The sequence below is a fragment of the Neofelis nebulosa genome, chromosome X (assembly GCF_028018385.1).
Source record: "Neofelis nebulosa isolate mNeoNeb1 chromosome X, mNeoNeb1.pri, whole genome shotgun sequence".
Lineage (NCBI taxonomy): Eukaryota > Metazoa > Chordata > Mammalia > Carnivora > Felidae > Neofelis > Neofelis nebulosa.
In genome coordinates, this window is record NC_080800.1 from 27,144,137 (window position 1) to 27,162,669 (window position 18,533).

General features: G+C 42.2%; 1 protein-coding gene across 20 annotated transcripts in view; it reads right to left on the reverse strand.

Annotated features, from left to right (window-relative positions):
* Nucleotides 1-18,533, reverse strand: part of DMD (dystrophin) — a 2,138,536-nt gene that overhangs the window by 212,883 nt on the left and 1,907,120 nt on the right. For all 20 annotated transcript variants that reach the window (XM_058713880.1, XM_058713888.1, XM_058713887.1 and 17 more), the window contains one exon: nt 17,944-18,022. In XM_058713880.1, the coding sequence (XP_058569863.1) occupies nt 17,944-18,022 (79 nt within the window). The remainder of the gene's footprint in view (nt 1-17,943; nt 18,023-18,533) is intronic.

Consider the following 18,533-nt stretch of genomic DNA (forward strand, 5'->3'; position numbering starts at 1 on the left):
CTATTCCAGCAGGCCCCAGGCTCTGAGCTGTCAGCAGAGAACCTGAGGCGGGGCTCAGGCTCACTAACTGACGTCACGACCGAGCCAAAGTTGGATGCTTAACCGACTGAGCCACCCAAGCGCCCCTCTCTGCATTTCTATATGAGAACGTTATACAGCCCTGCTTGGGATAAGCCTCTGTTATTTGAGTTTTCCGTTTCACGTGGCCAATCCTGCTTCTGACCGAGTCACTCCCACCCGTGCGGACCATCCGTGTCTGCTCACATCATTCCTGGCTCCCATTTTAAATGGCTGAACAGCATTCCGTTAATGGCTGTACCGTGATTTATTGAAGAAATCCCCTCTTTGGGAAAATTTAGATTGTTTCCAGTTTTTCACTGTTGTAAGTAAGGCTGCAATGAACATCTCTGCAGATAAATCTTTGCACACAGTTTTGTCAATTTTGTTAAGCAGAATTCCTCGAAATATATTTATTTCATTGAAGGCTATGAACATGTTAAAGGCATTTTATACAAATTACACTCCTGCCAGCAGGAGTCTTTCTTTATTGATCCAGGTAGAAAGGGAAAAATCCATTTTCTGCTGGTCAATGGCAGTTAGTCGGTATAATTCTTAAGGCACATTAGATATACTGCCTGATACGGATTATTTGAGAATAGGTCTCTCGCACCCCTTCACTCCATGATAGACTGTAGACTTTTTGAGTTCAGGGAGGCACTCAGCTCATCGGCTTTCTGTCTCAAAGCCCAGCCCAGCATCTTGACACGTATGTGGATCAAGGAGAAAGTGGCTAGAACAGAGATTCCGGAGGAATAGATTTAATTCCTGACTCCACCATCACTCCCTGATCTTAAGCAAGCCTTGTTTTGTCCCTGAGCTTTATTTATTTTATATGAAAAATAGGCATAATGATATCTCCCTTGCAGAAATACCGTCAGGATAAAACGAGAAAATGGATATGAAATTGCTTTGCAAAATGTTAATTACCATACAAATAATGTTTATAATCACACACCTATGGGATGTTGTCTGAATGACAGTAATTCTAGAAGTAATCTCCCTGCCTCAACCAAGCAGCAGTTGTCTTCACCCCTTGCATCCACTCCTAACTACTAGTAATGTGCCTCACACAGGATCAAGTGGGGCGGACAGAGATGCCTTTGAACACTAACTGCCTGGGCTTATGGGACATCGTTCTATCTCTTTGCCTAGACCAATGGCACCTGCCCAACAGATCCTTCATTCTTGGGTAGACCGTGTGTCCATTATTCCTCAGCATGAATGATGCATCGATTAGTCCCTATTTGATACAATGGGAAAGAGAAGGCCAGAGGATGTTCTACAATCAGAGGATTATGCTGACAAAAAGATAAGAACGGTGTTCTATGGAATGGAGGCAGGGGGGTGGAGTTCAATAGGTTGTTCCTAGCTGAATGTGGCATCCACTCAAAGCGAGAAATCGCGCATGACTCTCTCCATCTAAGAGATAATTATGAGGCAACGGGGCGTTTCAGTGGCAGAAAAGATAAGCTGGAGGGCGAATTTCAGATCAATTACATGTTTAGGTTAAAATATTTGGAAGGTGGATCTTTTCACCGAAGCTCAGGTGAAAGGACAAGACTAAGCGTTAGATGGGAGCTGGAGCTATAAAGATGACTGGACCCCTGCAGGCAAGGAGACTGTTAAAAGAAAACCGTACCCTGGGAAGTGGCCCATCATGGTGGCACCACTGAAAAAGCCTCCGAAGAAAAACGATACAGAAACGAGAACAAAGTAGGGTGAAACATCAGAAAGACAGCCAGCCGGGTGGTGAGATACTGTGAGCACCAGTGGGTTCCAGTGCACTAAGGGGAGAGAGGAGGAAGGTGTATTTGGTCACAAGATCACTGGTGATCCCAAGAGGGCAATTTCACAAGAGCACTGAAGGTAAATGGAGACGACCATTACTCTCTCCTGTTCTGTAAACCAGCCCACTCCATTCACTTATTTACGGAATTTGCTTAGCGTCCCCTCTAAAACCTCAAATCACACGAAAAACTTATTTCCGCCTGTTTTCACTTCCGAAGGTCATAATCAAGATTATAGGAAAGGGCTCAAGGTTTCATGTAGTTATCAATGCTGAATGTAGGTGTATGCGCCTATCATTTTTCCCCACTGGGATTGCTTTCTGTATGATTTCTCTTTTCTTCTGATGGGACGCATATAGTTCCCGAAGCAAGAGTAAGTTTTCTGTCATTTAACCGAAAGGCCAAGTTAAATTTAACACCATTGCAAACATTAAATTAAAATAAGAATAGCGCCGCATATGTCTGGATCATATATCAAAAGTAAAGATTCAATGAAAACTTTAAGATCACTTACTGAACTTTCAAAGATGGGCAGATTTTCCATAAAGATTTCAACAGCAGAGACAGATGGGCTGCATTCCAGAGGGGAAGGTCACCAGAGTGATGAATGAGACCTCTAATGTCTGCCATAGCTGTGAAAATCTTTACGGCTAACTAAAATTCCTCACGAATAACAACCTGTAAATATTCTATGAGCTGTCAGGCAGGTAACACCGAGCTCGGAGACCAAAGCACACGGCGAACAGAATACCACGCCGTGGGCTTTGCCGGCAGACGGCCACGTCATTTAGAGTATCAGGCTTACACGTGATCTGGGGAGTCAGGAGTTCCTACTAAACTACTTGCCGAGGCGCCTGAGTTGCAAAGAGAAACATACCCAAGGGTTGCTGGCTTCACAGTCCTACAAAATCTCATAACCGATATTTGGTAGGGTTGCTCCTGAAAGAAAGGCTCCTTCCAACTGACTTACACGAAACTCCAAGAAACTTCACTGTCATTATCAGGACAGTGAGAAGGAAAGAAACCCAAGGCCAGCTACAGGAGGACAGGTGTTTCTATCAATAGGGTCACGGCTGAGTTCCGCTCATGGAATTTCTGACTACTTCTGAACAGAAGTGCCCGACTGTGTTACCACAGAACTTTCCCCCCGGCGTAAAGGTGCCTACGGTCTCCAGGCCATCTGGGTTAAGCCAGGTTACTAACAAGTCACTGCGATATTGCCAGGTGCCTTTAGTGTCTCTCCAGATGTGCTTTTAAAAGACGGCAGGCAGTCAACACCGTTTGCTGAATGCTCTCTGTGTGAAGGGTATTGTATTAGGCACCAGGGAAATTTCAAGGAATGTACAATTTGAAACCGAAGCCAGTAGGGAGCAACTCGGATATTAAAAACCAAATGACTGTAGATGAGATGCACATCCATTTAGAAAGCAAAAGGGAGAAAGAGCTAAGGATATGATAAAAATTAAAGCCAAAAGGAAGGGGGAGAGATTCCGTTTTGATCCTAACGCTTTCCTGCGTTGTGAATCAATTAACCATCCGTGCTTCAGCCATAGCTTCATGGCAAGCTTCCCGGCCCCTTGACCTTGGGCTTAGCCATGTGACTCGCTTTGGCCAATGGGGCGTTAGCAGACATGATATGAACAGAGGCTTGTGCTCTTGTGCTCTGGGGATCTGCCAGGAGTACGTGCCCCAGGTGGCCTCTGATCCTTCGGTGGGTCTCCACACCCGACATATAGAGAAACAAGCCGAATGGAACTAGCAGCCTGGAGCTAAACGCAGACGACCTTCAACCTGCAGCCCGCAGCCAAACTTCCCAGTCGAACTTTATCTAGATCATCTGAACCGCAGTTGACCCGTAGACCTATAAACACGAGAAGAGCAACTTTCTATTCTCATATAGGAGGAAGGGAGGGGCAGCGGGAGGGGGAGAAAGAGAAGGAGGGGTGGCGGGGGGAGAGAGGGAGGTAAAAGAACATCAAAGAGGTGAAAGAGGACAAAAAGATTCCCAAGCGGAGGTCTCCCCGGATCAGTAGCCACATCCTCCACCATCACCCCAAGATGAATGCAGGTTACCCACTTTAGTCTTTGCCGTGGACACAGGTGGTTGCCGCTCCCTAGTTCCTGGAACCCCTTCTCTGAAGCTGATAACCTGCAAGGGTTCCGAGTCTGAACTGGAACGTTATTAAACTTGTCCAGTCTGTTTTCTCTGCTATGAAAGAGAGACAGTAATACTTTTCATTCTAGAGGTTTGTTGTGAATATTACAGAGGGGAGCCCACAGAAAATGCTTCCTTCGTGCGAAGGGCCAAAAGTGCTCCATTTTTTTGGATTCCTATCCCTATCCCTATCATCATCATCATCAGCAGCAGCAGCATCATTAGCGTAGTGAGTCATCAGGGTATTTATCCCATGAACCAACTTTCCCGCCAGTGTGAAGAATCCTGGGGGAACCGGGCCAATGAGAGCCTGTGGTCCTAGAGCGAAAGTGACTGTTGACCGCTAAAGCGTGGGCCTAGGCAACAGCTCCCAGCAAATAATCCCTCTTCCCCGCCCCCCCCCCCCTTTCCGGCCTTTTTCGTCCTCTTCAAAAAATTTTATGCGGTTCTCAGAGGAGTACAGCGTGAGAGGAGACAAATCCTTTTGCCATTCTGATGCTGGTGTCACCTATGAAAGTCAACCGTGTGTCATCATTTTACGCTAGTAATTGTTTAGGAATTCAAAACAAATAGCTAAGTATTTTTAGAAAGACATAGAACAAGACATTTTCGTTTTAATTTCTATTTTTGCTTCTGAGTTTTAAATTTCATGTGACCAAACTTACTATCTTTTTTTTTCCATAACTAAATAAATAAACGTGTGGCTGGTTCACGTTAGAGGAATTATCTGATCTTGTTGAAGACATAAGCCTTGTTGTCCTGTATTTTGCCTTAAGATAGCAAGGGTTCTGGTGAGCTTTTGGGTTGGGCTCCAGGAGTAACTAAAGATTGGGTTCAAAACTTTCCCTCTTCCCCTGCCACCCTTTTAATACATGTATCTGCTCCAGACCTCCTGGACCAAATCTTTTGAATCAGTCCCTCTCCCTTGCTAGCTGGCCTCGGTCAAGGTCTGCAATAGAAGCTCTCGCTTTTTACCTTTTGAGAATAAATACCCCTGTCCTTAACTCACACCATAAATGAGCTCATGCCATTCTATTCCTCCTCTCAATTTTTCCTAGACATTTCCTGCTCAGATTTTCTCTTTCCAAGTCAAATTGTCCCCATGTTGACTAATCCTTCAATTATTCTCTCTTGTCTGCCTATTCCTAGCTCATTAAAACATTAGCACTCTCTAAAACCTATATTTATATTCATTATACATACATAAGAAATCCCTTTCTGGACAAAAGGGCTATAAGGAGGCTACATGTAAAATTGGAAAGGGGGATATTCATCATATCAGAATACATCTTGTGAACCTTGCTAAGTGAAAGCAATCAGGGGCCAAGCAATCAGAAGCATTGTTTGCTAGATTCCTCTCGGATGAAACATTCTCTACCTTGGATTTGCATGTAGCTTCAGAGACAATGTGCATTAACTCTAGTTGTGATGTTGCGATTTATGAGATATACACTGGCTCCCTGCCAACGCAGTTGAGCAGGAACTGTAGTTCCTGGCTCACAGTTCCCAAGACCCTTGGAATTTCCTGGGTGGAGAGCAATGAAGGTATCTCTTGTTACGTTAATGAGGTGACTTTTGGAAGGCACCAGAGGATGGGCCTCTGGTGATCCAACCTCTTCATTAGAGGGTTAGAACTTGCAGTCCCCACCTCTGCCCAACCCCTGGGGAGGTGGGAAAGGAAAGAGGCCGGAGGGTGACTCAACTGCCAATGGCTGATGATTTGATCAATCATCAGTCTGTAATGAAGCCTCCATAAACCCCCAAAGGACAAGGTTTGCAGAGCTTCCGGGTTGGAGATGCGGGGAGAGTGGCTCACCTGGGGAGGCCACGCAAGCCCCACGCTTCCCGTCCACCTCTTTCATGGGGGTGATCCTGAGTTACGTTTCTTTGTGATAAACTGGTGATCTTGTGAGTGAAATGCTTCTCTCAGTTCGGGGAGTACCTCTAGCAAATTAATCAAAGCTGAGGAGGAGGTCCTCGGCCCTTCTGGTTTAGTCAGTCTGCCCAGAAGAGGTAGAGGTGACGATCTAGATTTGCGACTGTCTGAAGTCCAAGGAGGAGGCCGTGGAAATCTCCAGTCTAGAGCTGGTTGGTCAGAAACACTGGTCAGAAGCTGGCTTGTGACTGGTGTCTGGAGTGGGCAGGGTGGGTCGTTGGGGGGTGGGGGGGACAGTCTTGTAGGACTGTACTCTTAACCTGTGGAATCTGACGCTCTCTAACGGGTCGATAGTGTCGGAATGGAGTTGAATTCTAGGACCTGCTGGTATATGAGAATTGCTTGGTGCTGTGTGGGAAGTACCCCCCTCCGTGGTAATTGGGCTCATTTACTAGTCTGTAGAGAACATCTCATTTTGCTTCCCGTAGAATTAATTCCTCCTTCCTCTCTACTTGCACCACTCCTATTTATCACGACTACAGAAGGTCATGATTTCTTTTCCTTACGGGTCTTTCTTTTTTGTTTAGAACTTGAGCATCCCAAGGCCAGGATTCTGTCTATTCCAAGGGCCTAGTGTTTGTTAACGAGTATATGAATGAATGCTACAGGCATAGTGAGTCAGATCGTGTCGCTTCCTAGCTCAGAACCCTCCTGAGTCTTCCCTTCTCAAAAAGAAATTTCAAAGGTTTTTAACCATAGTTGCCAAGGCCCTACCTCGCCTGGCTCTTGGTCGCTCCAGGACCACCTTATGATTCACCACCTTGCTTCCTCAGCGTCAGTCTTACTACACTCCTTGTTGTTCCTGAAACCCCACCATGCTTGCTCTCACGTCAGCGTCTTCACATTTATGGTTTCCGCTGCCCGGAACCCTGTTTTGTCTCCCTCCCCACCCCAGTATGTGCCTGGTTTGTTTCTTCACTTCTCCATCCAAATGCCACCCCCATGACCACCACACTCGAACCCACAAACTGTGAGATCGTGACCTGAGTCGAAATCAAATTTGGACGCTCAATGGACTGAGCCACCCACGCGCCCCTTATTCTTCTTAATTAAACTTCTCATGACCTGACTGCTTTCTCCTATTCAAGTGTAACCTCCGTGAGAGAGAGTTTTTCTTTTATCTACTACTGTTTCCCCAGTATCGAGAACAGAGTTTGACCTATACTAGTCATTGAAGAGACTAGGTGAATGACACAATGAATCAATTCTCAGCTGGCTGAAAATAAAGCGAAGCTCCTCATTTCTTCAGGACATTAGACCAGGCTCTAGACTCAGTTCTTTCCTATTGTATGAGAGAGGGAATAATCTTTAGAGTGCCCAGTTATTCATTCAATCAAGCCATATCCTGCACTTCTCTGCAAGATGTTGGATGCCTGATGTTAAAAAAAAAAAAAAAGGAACTCCTGCCCTTTACCCTTCTGGCGCTCACACTCCAACCCATTTCCTTTTATGATCTATTTTATCGACTATCCTTCATTCTAACTCTTGTCTGTCATTGGTATGCATGCTGCCGAACTTAAGGTGTAAGGCAAGAGGCTGATGTAATCTTATGCTGTTCTTGAAGTCCTTACCCATTAATGGAGGTCATGAGGTCGGGCATCTGAAATAATGATCATCACTACATACACTGGGCAAAATCATCAACCTCATAAGGAAAGGCAAGAATAAATCAAATCACCCAGTGGCCAGAATGAGCCTATCATAATGCCTTTTCCTCATATACTTTGAAATTCCTGTCAGTCACGTTGTCCCCTAACAGATGGGGTTCCCTAGGAAACAGCCTCTAAGACAAAGTTTAGAGAGCGGGATATTTAGTATGCTGTGCCCTTGAGCTCAACGCCTGAGGAAGGGAGAAGAAAGGAACCACGAATGGCAACCGGGAAAAGGCAAGCTAGGATTCAGGCCCAGTGAGTCTCCATTAACCTCACTGGAGTTCCTGAAGTAGAACGCTAGAGTTCTCCCGAGTTGGGCCCAAACGGCCAGGTCGTTACACTCCTGCATCCGTCAGGACCTGCGCGTGGAAGGGGTGTGACCTTGGGGGAGACAGCTGAAGCAATTCCCAAAAGGACAGACGGCTGAAGGTTGTCTGCTGAGGACACTCCTCCTTGTTGCGTCAGACGTGGGAGTTTAGAAAAGTAGTTTCAAGTGATTCCTCAGTCGGAGGCCATTCTACTTGGTGTCCCTTGTGACTCAACTGCTATGGCCACACACTGTCCAGGAGTTAGGGATACGGGAGTGGAAGGGACAACTTTGCCTTTCGGAGGGCACGCGACAACATCCGGAGGCATTTTTGGTGGTCACAACCGAGAGAGTGGGTACTACTGTTGCGTAGCGGGGAGAGGGCAGGGATGTTGCTAAACACCCTACCATGTACAGCCCAGTCCCCACAACGAGGAGTTGTCCGGAGTGCCCAGGTCAAGAAAGCCTGGTTTCGGTATAAATAGACAGTAAACACCTGACCAAATCAGACTCTCTTTCTTGGCGAGTTTGATTGTAACATATATAGAAAAGTTAAGAGGGTGGGAAGGTGGGGAGTTAAACGAAAAGGGAGACGACTTAAAGAAGAAAACCGAAGTCATAAGGCCGGAGAAACCGTGAGTAAGGACAGGGCAGAGAGGAGAGAGAAGCCACGATGCCGTGGTCGTGTGGAGTCCACAGCGGCAAAGCACACGGAGAGAGACGCAAACACTGTTCGTGGTGACTGCCATTCCCTGTCCCTCCTAATGTTTGCAGGTGTCCCCCGATCACCTAAGCCCATGTCCTCTGCCTGCAGCTCCAAGGAGGCAAAGCCCCTCTGCAGTGGACTGCAATCAAGAGGGTCGCTCTTGCTGAGATCTGAAAGTATACTGAAAAATTCAAGAGAATGGGTTTTAAAGCAGGTGCAGTTTATGCCAGTCCACAAAAGAACAAAATGCCTCTGTCCTCACCTCAAAGTTCTCGCCACCAAGTATTTTGTAATCCCATGCTGGGTGCGCTCTGAAAATGGAAAACATCCAAATGGAAAAATGAAAGTAATGATTTTTGCCCACAGGGATGGGATTCCACCATTTCTGTGTTGCAAAGCTTTGTATTTGGGGACAGATGACAAAACAGTACCCTAGGCCAAACTCACAAACGCCTTCATTTTCCAGGGAGTGTAAAAATATACCTTTCAGAGCCTGCATTCCACTGAAATAGTGCCCATGTGTCACGAAACTGATTTAGGACTGTGGGGCTGGTCCCGGTGCCCTAGGTTCCCATGAGGCCCAGAGACGTCCGTTGTGATGAGGAAGACAAAATAAGAAAGAAGACAAATATTTGCTTCATCTCTGCCCTGCCACCTGACTAACTCCCGGGTACGTGGGGGAGCGCCGGGTGGAGATGAAGCCAATGAACTCCACAGTCACATTTTGCATGGGTAGCATCATCATGTCTGGGAGGAGTTGAGGCTGCTGGTGCCCCCTTCAGGGCCCAGAGAAAAAGATTTTGAGGAAAAGAGCTTAATCATCATCACTGTGCTTTTCGTGGACATCTGAAAGGCTACCTTTGAACTCATGGAGGTGTCACCAGCATCGCTGCTAAGTTAGAAGGCATCTGTCCCGAACTCCCAACACTCGCGACAGCATGTGATGACGGAGGAAATTGGCCCAAATTATTTGGCCCTGAGATTTTTCCCTGATAGGGAGCTTTGGGCTGAAAATCGTCTCGTACTCAGGCTGCCGGCTTCTTCCTGACTTTTATCATGATGGCTTCTTTAAGCCTATCTGTAGCTTTAAATTATTGGCCCACTCGTATTTCAAATTCATCCATCCCCGGAGGACAACGGTAGCAGTGTTGAGTGAAATATCAGCAATTATTAGATGTGCTTAACGCATTTTCCCCCACCTTCTTTATGAAGCGTGTGACTAGGAGAAGGCGGGCAGTGGGATGGTGGGGGGAGGGGGCGGGTACAGGGATGAAAGTTTGGCACCTGTCAGGATGGAAACAAACTTCTCAGTCCTACGTAGCAAGGGGAAACGGTAACGGCTTGGGGTGCTTTAACGAGGTAAGAGTTGACCAGGGATTTGATTCAGAAACTTCAGATGATGAAGCCTAGAAGAAATAAGTGATCAATTCTCTGTTTTTACAGTGCCTCATCATCTGAGAACAAGAAGATCACTCAATGAAGCACACAGTGTTTAAATTCAGAACAAATAGTAAAAAGGAAATCCGTCTTACGGAGTTCCATAGCCATCAAGAGAGTTTAATACTGCGAGAGGTCAGTGGGTTAAAAGCTAGAGAATAAAAATCTTTACCATTACTGTTTTTTTTTTTCCGTTAGCAAAGTAATACACGCTTATTATAAAAACATCTGCAAAGGTAAAAAGAAAGAAAAACACAATAGCTCTTTGCATTTTGATGTATTTTCTTTCCAGTCTTGTCTTTATGTATCCTCTTCTGTTGTTTCTATTTTATTTCCTAATATAGCTACGATCATGCCGTAATTTAGAAGTGCGCTTTATCTCGTAATATATTACAGGGCACAGGAGACTTTTATAAAAAGGACCATGTCAAGTTCTCAATGCTATTAGTCGTTGCTCAGAGGCAACATGAAAGGTCACGTTATTTATTGAGGGTCTACTATGTGACAGTCGCTATGCTAAATCTCATGCCACTGTGTAGTAGCAGTGTCAGGAGCAAATTTACCTCGTCTTCTTTTGGGTATAAAACATAATTCACTCTGTAAATGATTTTATTGAACATCTACCAAGTACAGATACCATGTTAGGTGCTGGAGAATATAAAACCATCCTGTCCTTGCAGAGATTAGGGTCTACTCGTTGATTATTCATCCATTCATTAATTACACAAATGACTATTGAGCTCTTATAATACAGAAAACACTGCCCTTAGATCCATGAAAAATACCTTCAGGAAGGAGAGAAACTAGTTACACACAATTAAAAACAGGACAATGAATGACACTTTCATGTCTAGTTGGACTCTAACAGGCAGATGAGAAGTTATACCGTTAAATTGACAGTCACAAAGACACTATGCTAATGCTAAAGCTAACGCTAATACCAATCACTTATACATCACTATGTGCTACGTGCTACTCTATATATTTTACATATATATATGATTTATATATATAAATTTACATATATATACAATTTACATATATATACACATATATATACGATTTACGTATATATACACATATATATACGATTTACGTATATATATACATATATGTGATTTATATATAAATAAATAATATATATATGTATATTTATATATATACGTATATATACGATTTGATATGTATATATCAATATATATAAATATATATAAATATATATATATATATATATATATATATATATATATATATTGCAGGTGTCCCCCGATCACCTAAGCCCATGTCCTCTGCCTGCAGCTCCAAGGAGGCAAAGCCCATCTGCAGTGGATATATATATATATATATATATATATATATATGTATAAATAAATATATAAATATATATAAATAAATATATAAATATATATAAATATATATAAATATACATACGTATATATAATATATACAAATATATATATGTATATTTATATATATGTCTATATACGATTTGATATGTATATGTAAATATATATAAATATATACACGTATATATATTTATATATATATTTATACACGTGTATATATTTATATATATATTTATACACGTGTATATATTTATATATATATACACGTGTATATATTTATATATATACACGTGTATATATATTTATTTATATTTATATAAATATATATACACGTGTATATATTTATATATATTTATTTATACACGTGTATATATATATATATTTATATATAATCGTATATATATGTATATATACGATTTGATCCTCACTATAACCCTGTAAGATAATATTACCGTATTTCACTGAATTCAAAACTTCACTGGACGTTAGACGCACTCTGATTTCAGGGCTTTTATAACTTGGTGGGAGGGACCATGTCTTACATGTGATGAAACGTTACTATTATCCCCATTTTACAGATGAAGATAAAGAGACTGAGTATCTGACCAGCACTTGAACCTAGTCAGCTTAATGCCAGAGTCTTAACCCACATCCCGAGGGAGACAACACCTGGCCCCGAGGCATCCGGAGAAAAATTCAGGCTCTGTAAATCAACCTAGTGCGGCCCAGACCAAGAGAAACAGAAGAGAGAAACCTGTGGCGGTATCAGAAAAACCAGGCAAGCGCTGGCCTGAGTGTTGTAAATGGTTAAGGCAGTGTGAGATGTGGCTTGTAAGTTCAGAAACTGGGGTCCAGTCCCACATCTATTATAACCGCGCGTGTGACCTTGGTAATGTCATTTCACCTTTCTGCACCTATTCTGTCATCGGTAAAAAGAAGGGTAGGGGTGGCGTCTTTCAGTGTCTTTTACACTTCTTTTGACTGCAACCCACAGAAGGAAAGTATTTTACATTTTGTTGTAGCACACACGTATGCACGCGTGCACTCACGTACCCCCACCCTTAACCGAAACCGAAATGTCGAAACAATACTTAACCTTGCTTGGGCAATGTACTCTGATATTTTCCAGTCTCTTCCATTCCATTAAAAAATTGTTGGTTGCAAGTCATTAAACTGATTTCAGCATTCACTAATGAGTACTAAGAAAACAACTCAGATAGAGTCTCCCTTAGCCTCTCTCCAGTTAGGAAATTCTACAGCATATGGGACTCCTGGGGTGGGGGCGGGAGCCAGAAACCTCAGGAAAGAGAAAGTTGACCCTTTTGCCTTATAAATAACTCATTTTCTTTTTAATTGGACCGTGTTCTTCCTACCTTCAGCAGAAAGTTCTCATTATTAAACCATTTGGCGAATACCACTTTAGGGCAAAGATTCCTATACTATGTTCCATGACATGTTTAGTGAGAAATTAATTGGTATGCCTGAAAAAGGCTTCCATAGTCACGTAAGTAGGGAGAAGAGCTACTGACTTTTTCCTCCTCTTAGCGTTTCGATGTATATTAAAGGCTGCAACAATTCCAACAAAAAAGAAACTTTCTCATCTTTATAAGCTAGTTTTTCCAATCTTATTGACCACAAAACTCTTTTTTCAAGGAAGAGTTACTAACATCATACAGAACATTAACATTCTTAGGAACGTGGCTTGGAAAATGCTACTCTGGGGAATTCTACGACTGGTAAAATATTTTGTTTAAGTTTTAAAATCCCAGTTAGTTAACATACAGCTTAATATTAGTTTCAGGTGTACAATATAGGGATTTAACACTTCCATACATCTCTCCTCATCCCAAGTGCCCTCCTTAAGCCTCATCACCTATGTAACCCAGTGCCCCCTTCTCCGCACCCCCCCCCCCCCCCGCCCCGCACCTCCCCTCTGGTAACCATGTTTGTTCTCTATAGTTAAGAGTCTGTTTCTTGATTTGTATCTCTCTCTTTTTTCCCCTTCGCTTGTTTGTTTTGTTTCTTAAACTCCACATCTGGGTGAAATCATATGGTATGTGTCTTTCTCCGACTGACTTATTTCTCTTAGCATAATACTCTCTAGCTCCATCCGTGTGGTCGCAAATGGTAAGATTTCGTAGAACTGGTAAAATCGTAAGGCAACTCTGAGTTCTTTTCACTGTTACAGAAAAATTTCTACCTTTATTCAAATATATAGTTATCCTTGGTTATGTAAAATTTACAATAGAAGCTCAGAGAACTGAGAAAATTGACGCAAAAAAAGAGCTTAAGTTCTTTTTTTTTTTTTTTAAGGTTTTAAATTCTTGAAGATAAAGGATGGACAATTTTCAGAGTACTATGTCAATAAATACTAGAGTACTTTCTTGATATTGACATATGAAGACATGGGCACTAATATATGTATCAATGCCAACAGTGTGATTAAAAATTCTATACAAATTTAATAAATTACATGTATAAATTTATATGATTTTTAAAAATCAAGGTAGTAGAACTTCTCCCTTTTCTTGGTTTAAGTTGCCAAAGTCAATTAAAAGTGGTAGAATATTGGGGCTCCTGGCTGGCTCAGTTGGTGGAACATGCAACTCGTGATCTTGGGGTCATGAGTTCGAGCCCCACATCAGGTGTAGAGATTACCTAAGATCTTTTTTTTAAAAAGTGGTAGAATATTAAAGCTGGAATTAAAGGCAAGCTAGTGTCTAGCAATGGATAAGGGTCAGATTTTACAATGTTTTTCTCTTCTCATTTCTCTCAGATCTAAGATAAAAGAAACAACTTCTTTAACAAGTAGAGATTGGGGTACCAAGAAGAAACACTGAATACTTTTCTTTAGTAAAAGACTGCCTCTCTCTACTGATAAAAAAAAAAAAAGACAGCTGGTAATGTAATTTTCAAAGGGGAATGCGTGTGTGTGTGTGTGTGTGTGTGAGAGAGAGAGAGAGAGAGAGGGAGAGACAGATGAAGGGAGGAGAGAAATGGACAGGGAGAATAAGAGAGACAGAGACGGCGAGCATGTTTGTGGGCACAATGAGCGGCTCATCTTCATTTCTCTTTGTAATTTCTAAGTCTCAAAGACTTAGTATTATTATTATTCCTAGTAACTTGGAAGCCAGTTAGACATCTACCAAGTCAAATTCATTTACTATGACCTTAGTGGTATTTTTTTTCAAACATATTTTTATTTGTTTTAGGGGAAAAATGGTTGTGCTTTCAGTGAACACAATTTAACGGCAAATAAGTGACTTGGGTTAGGGCCCTGCCTCAGATACGGTTTTGACGGGGCACCCAATTTCTCGAGCAGATTTTTAGAGGTCAGTGTGGCAGCACATATCAAAAGCCTTACCAATGTAAACATCCTTTTACAGAGCAGTTCTGTTTTTAGGAATTTATCTTGTAGAAAGAATAGGAGATATTTCCAAAGGTGTATAAAGGATGTTACTCACAGTGTTGGATAGCATAGTGAAAAATCTGAAATAACTTTCCTGATGAGTAATTAAGAATTGTCTTGGTAAATCTGGTAGAGAATACTGCCCAGCCATTTAAAAAATTATTCTGTAGAGGAATATTTAAGCACACATAAATATTTTTATTATAGTATATATTATATATATACATATATACATATATAAAATACTATATACTATATATAATACTATATACTATACATATAATACTATATATACATATATAATACTATATACTATATATATAATACTATATACTATACGTATAATACTATATATATACATATATACATAATACTTTATATATATAGTATATAATATATATATTTATATATATTAAAGCAGGTCACAAAATGTTCATGTGTTTTTATCCCTGTTTGGTTTAAAAAGAAAAGTATCTACGGGGCGCCTGGGTGGCTCAGCCGGTTAAGCGGCCGACTTCGGCTCAGGTCACGATCTCGCGGTCCGTGGGTTCGAGCCCCGCGTCGGGCTCTGTGCTGACAGCTCAGAGCCTGGAGCCTGTTTCAGATTCTGTGTCTCCCTCTTTCTCTGACCCTCCCCTGTTCATGCTCTCTCTCTGGCTCAAAAATAAATAAATGTGAAAAAAAAAAAAGAAAAAAAAAGAAAAGTATCTAAAGTATAGAAAGCACACTTTTTATAGTGGTTATCTCCAAGGGGTGAGATGAAGGGTAATTGTTTCTTTCCTGTTTGTACTCTCTGCTTTCCAAAATTTCCTAGAGGGGGCATATATTACCTCTATAACTTAAAAAAAAAAAAATGGACAGGGGCGCGCCTGGGTGGCTCGGTCCATTAAGTGTCCAACTCTTGATCTCACTTCAGGTCTTGATCTCAGGGTCAGGAGTCCAAGAAATAAAGTAAAATAAAAATGAAAGAGGACGACACAAAGAAACAGTCTTCATTGAGTCTTTAGTCCCACCGTCCTATTTCTCAAATATCCCTTAAACCGAAGTGCTAATGTTTGCTATCCCTAGGCAGAGCTTCTAAGCATATACTGACATTCCACACGAGTAAGAAATTGGTGGCTTGCGGGGCTCGCTCCACTGAGGCAGGGAGATGGGTGTCTTTATGAGCGTCTGTGGCCACCAGCCTGACCTTTGTGGACGTGGGCACTGGTGTGATATTGTTTAAAAGGTGCTCGAATGTTCCACCTGGCCCCTCCCAGTTCTCCCCTCACAGCTCAGAGATTATGGATGGCGTTCTACCAACAGAGACTCATTCCTCAGGCTAATGGCTTTTCACCCTATTAAAATGCAAATAACCCGGGAGAAGTACACATTAAACTCTACCTATCACCTGGGTTAAATAACATATCATTTTCTGAGAAGAGGTTTTAATGGGGAAGACACGGGAATTTGGGTGGGGCAGGCAGAGAGAGAAGACAGGGTGAATCAATGCACATGGTGTTTGAGGAGTAATGAATATTCATAATAGTAATATTTTCGTTTATGGCTTATGAGTCATCTACAAATATGTTAGTGCATTTAATCTCAATGAAATCGAAGAGAGTGGCAGTCACCAGGGCGACTTAAGCAGGCCAGTGATTTGGAAGAGTACAGAAGACAAAGTCTGTAGGCTTGGTAATTATGCTAGGCATGCCTACAAGCCACCGTTCCACTTGATTGCGTAAACTCCTTTAACTTGCCCCTGCTTCTTCGGGCCCTTCCTAAGCATGTGCGATACTGTCCAAATAATGACCGTGTGCACAGGGTAAGGTCAGACCCAGTCAGGAAAGTAAGACAGCTTGTTACTTAATACATTATCAGTGTGTAACAAAAAGACAGGACCACCACTTTCTAGGAACTTTTGTTCAAAAAGACAACGGCCAACTGGAGACACACGGAAGCATCCGCTCACATACTTGAAAACGTGAGCAAAGATCTTTTTTCCGAACCTATGGAAAATGAAACGGAAAGGAAAGGAAAGGACCAGAACGTGGCAATAAAAGAAGGCAACACAAGATGAAGGGAGGTCACACAGAATTACTTCCTGTCTATAAAATACATAAATTAAGTAAATGACAGTCCAGTATGGTGATTCATCAGACTCTGGAGCCCACTGGCTTTTGAATCCTGGCTCTGTCAGTCTCTGTGGCACTGTGTGCCTCAACTTCCCCATCTTTAAAATGGGTGGAATCATGGCATCTACCTTACGGGGTGGCACGAGGATTAAATTAGTTCATATTCGTAACATTGCCAGGCAGAAAGTAATTGCCTTAAAGTGATGATTAAGCCCTCATACATCTTCATGTATGAACAAGAAATATGTCAAAGTGTTAACAGATCTTAACTCCATGTGGTAGAAATACGGGTTTTGAAATAGAAAAAAAAACCCTCAAAACACACATTTTTGTAATCAAAGAAAGAGTGGGAGAAATTAATAACGTGAATCAGAGGAAAACGGGAGGTTGGCAACGTAATAGGTAAAGTTATATTAATAGGATGTTCCAATATTAAACCCTCAGTTAACTAAGGCTGTTCCTCTTAGTATGTTGTAAAACGTACAATATTTATCAATACTACATATGAATAGTATGATTAATGATACAGACACAATGGATACAAAATAGGAAAACTAAAATAAGAAGAATGAATAGAGGTCAAGGATAAATGAGCAGTAAGACTGGTTAGGGAAAGGAAACATGATAGGCAGCGCTTCTGACTTTGAGGCAGGAAGTATTTAATGAATTATGTAGAGCCAAAGAATTATAGATTCCTAGTAACACATATTGAATTATCCTATCGTAATTATATAGCATCGTAATTACCAGCTTATGAAGTGAACTGCTATAAGGAGAACTAAAGACTCAAAAATATTACCAAAGTTAGCACTTGAGCACACACTGCAGGAAACAATTATGCGTTAGCTGAAGCCTGGGCAAAATGATCTAATCGGTCCTCCTCTCCTAACCCTCTGAATTTTCCCACCGAGGTGTATTTCAGGATGATTTATGCCTCCAGTGCGCTTGGCAGAGACGATGGTAATTCAGCTCTTTATTCTTTGCTACCAAGACGCAAGGAAGACATTACACGATGAAAGGTGACAGCGACTTACTGGAAAGGAAGTGCTGGGACGCGGGGCCAAAGTCCCGGTGGGCTTCGTGCAGCTGCCTGATGCGGTCCTCAACGGCCACCTGGGGGGAAGAGGAGAGAAATGATGTCCTCTCATCAGATATAATGAGGAGCAATGAAAACGATGTGTCCTCTTTGGTCAGATCTTTTGAACCTCGAAAGCTGGGCCACTAAAGCAGCAATGCATAACCCCATTTTTAAAATAGATTTTTAAACGTTTGTTTATTTTCAGAGAGAGCGCGCGCGTGTGCACGAGGCGGGGAGGGGCAGAGAGAGGGAGAGAGAGGATCCCAAGCAGCCTCCACGCAGTCAGAGCGGGGCTTGATCTCACAACCATGAGATCATGACCTGAGCCGAAATCAGGAGTGGGACGCTGAACCGACTGAGCCGCCCAGGCGCCCCCCAGAGCCCCGGTTTTACCGTACGGCCTCCGAGAGCCCTTTTCATCAAACCAGGGCCGAACGAAAAAAAGATGTGCTTTCTTGGTAATGTGAAAATGAGATTTTTTTCACACTCTGCTCATTGGCAGACACAAACGAACTACTGCTCCAACGAGCGTCAAAACTGCCACCT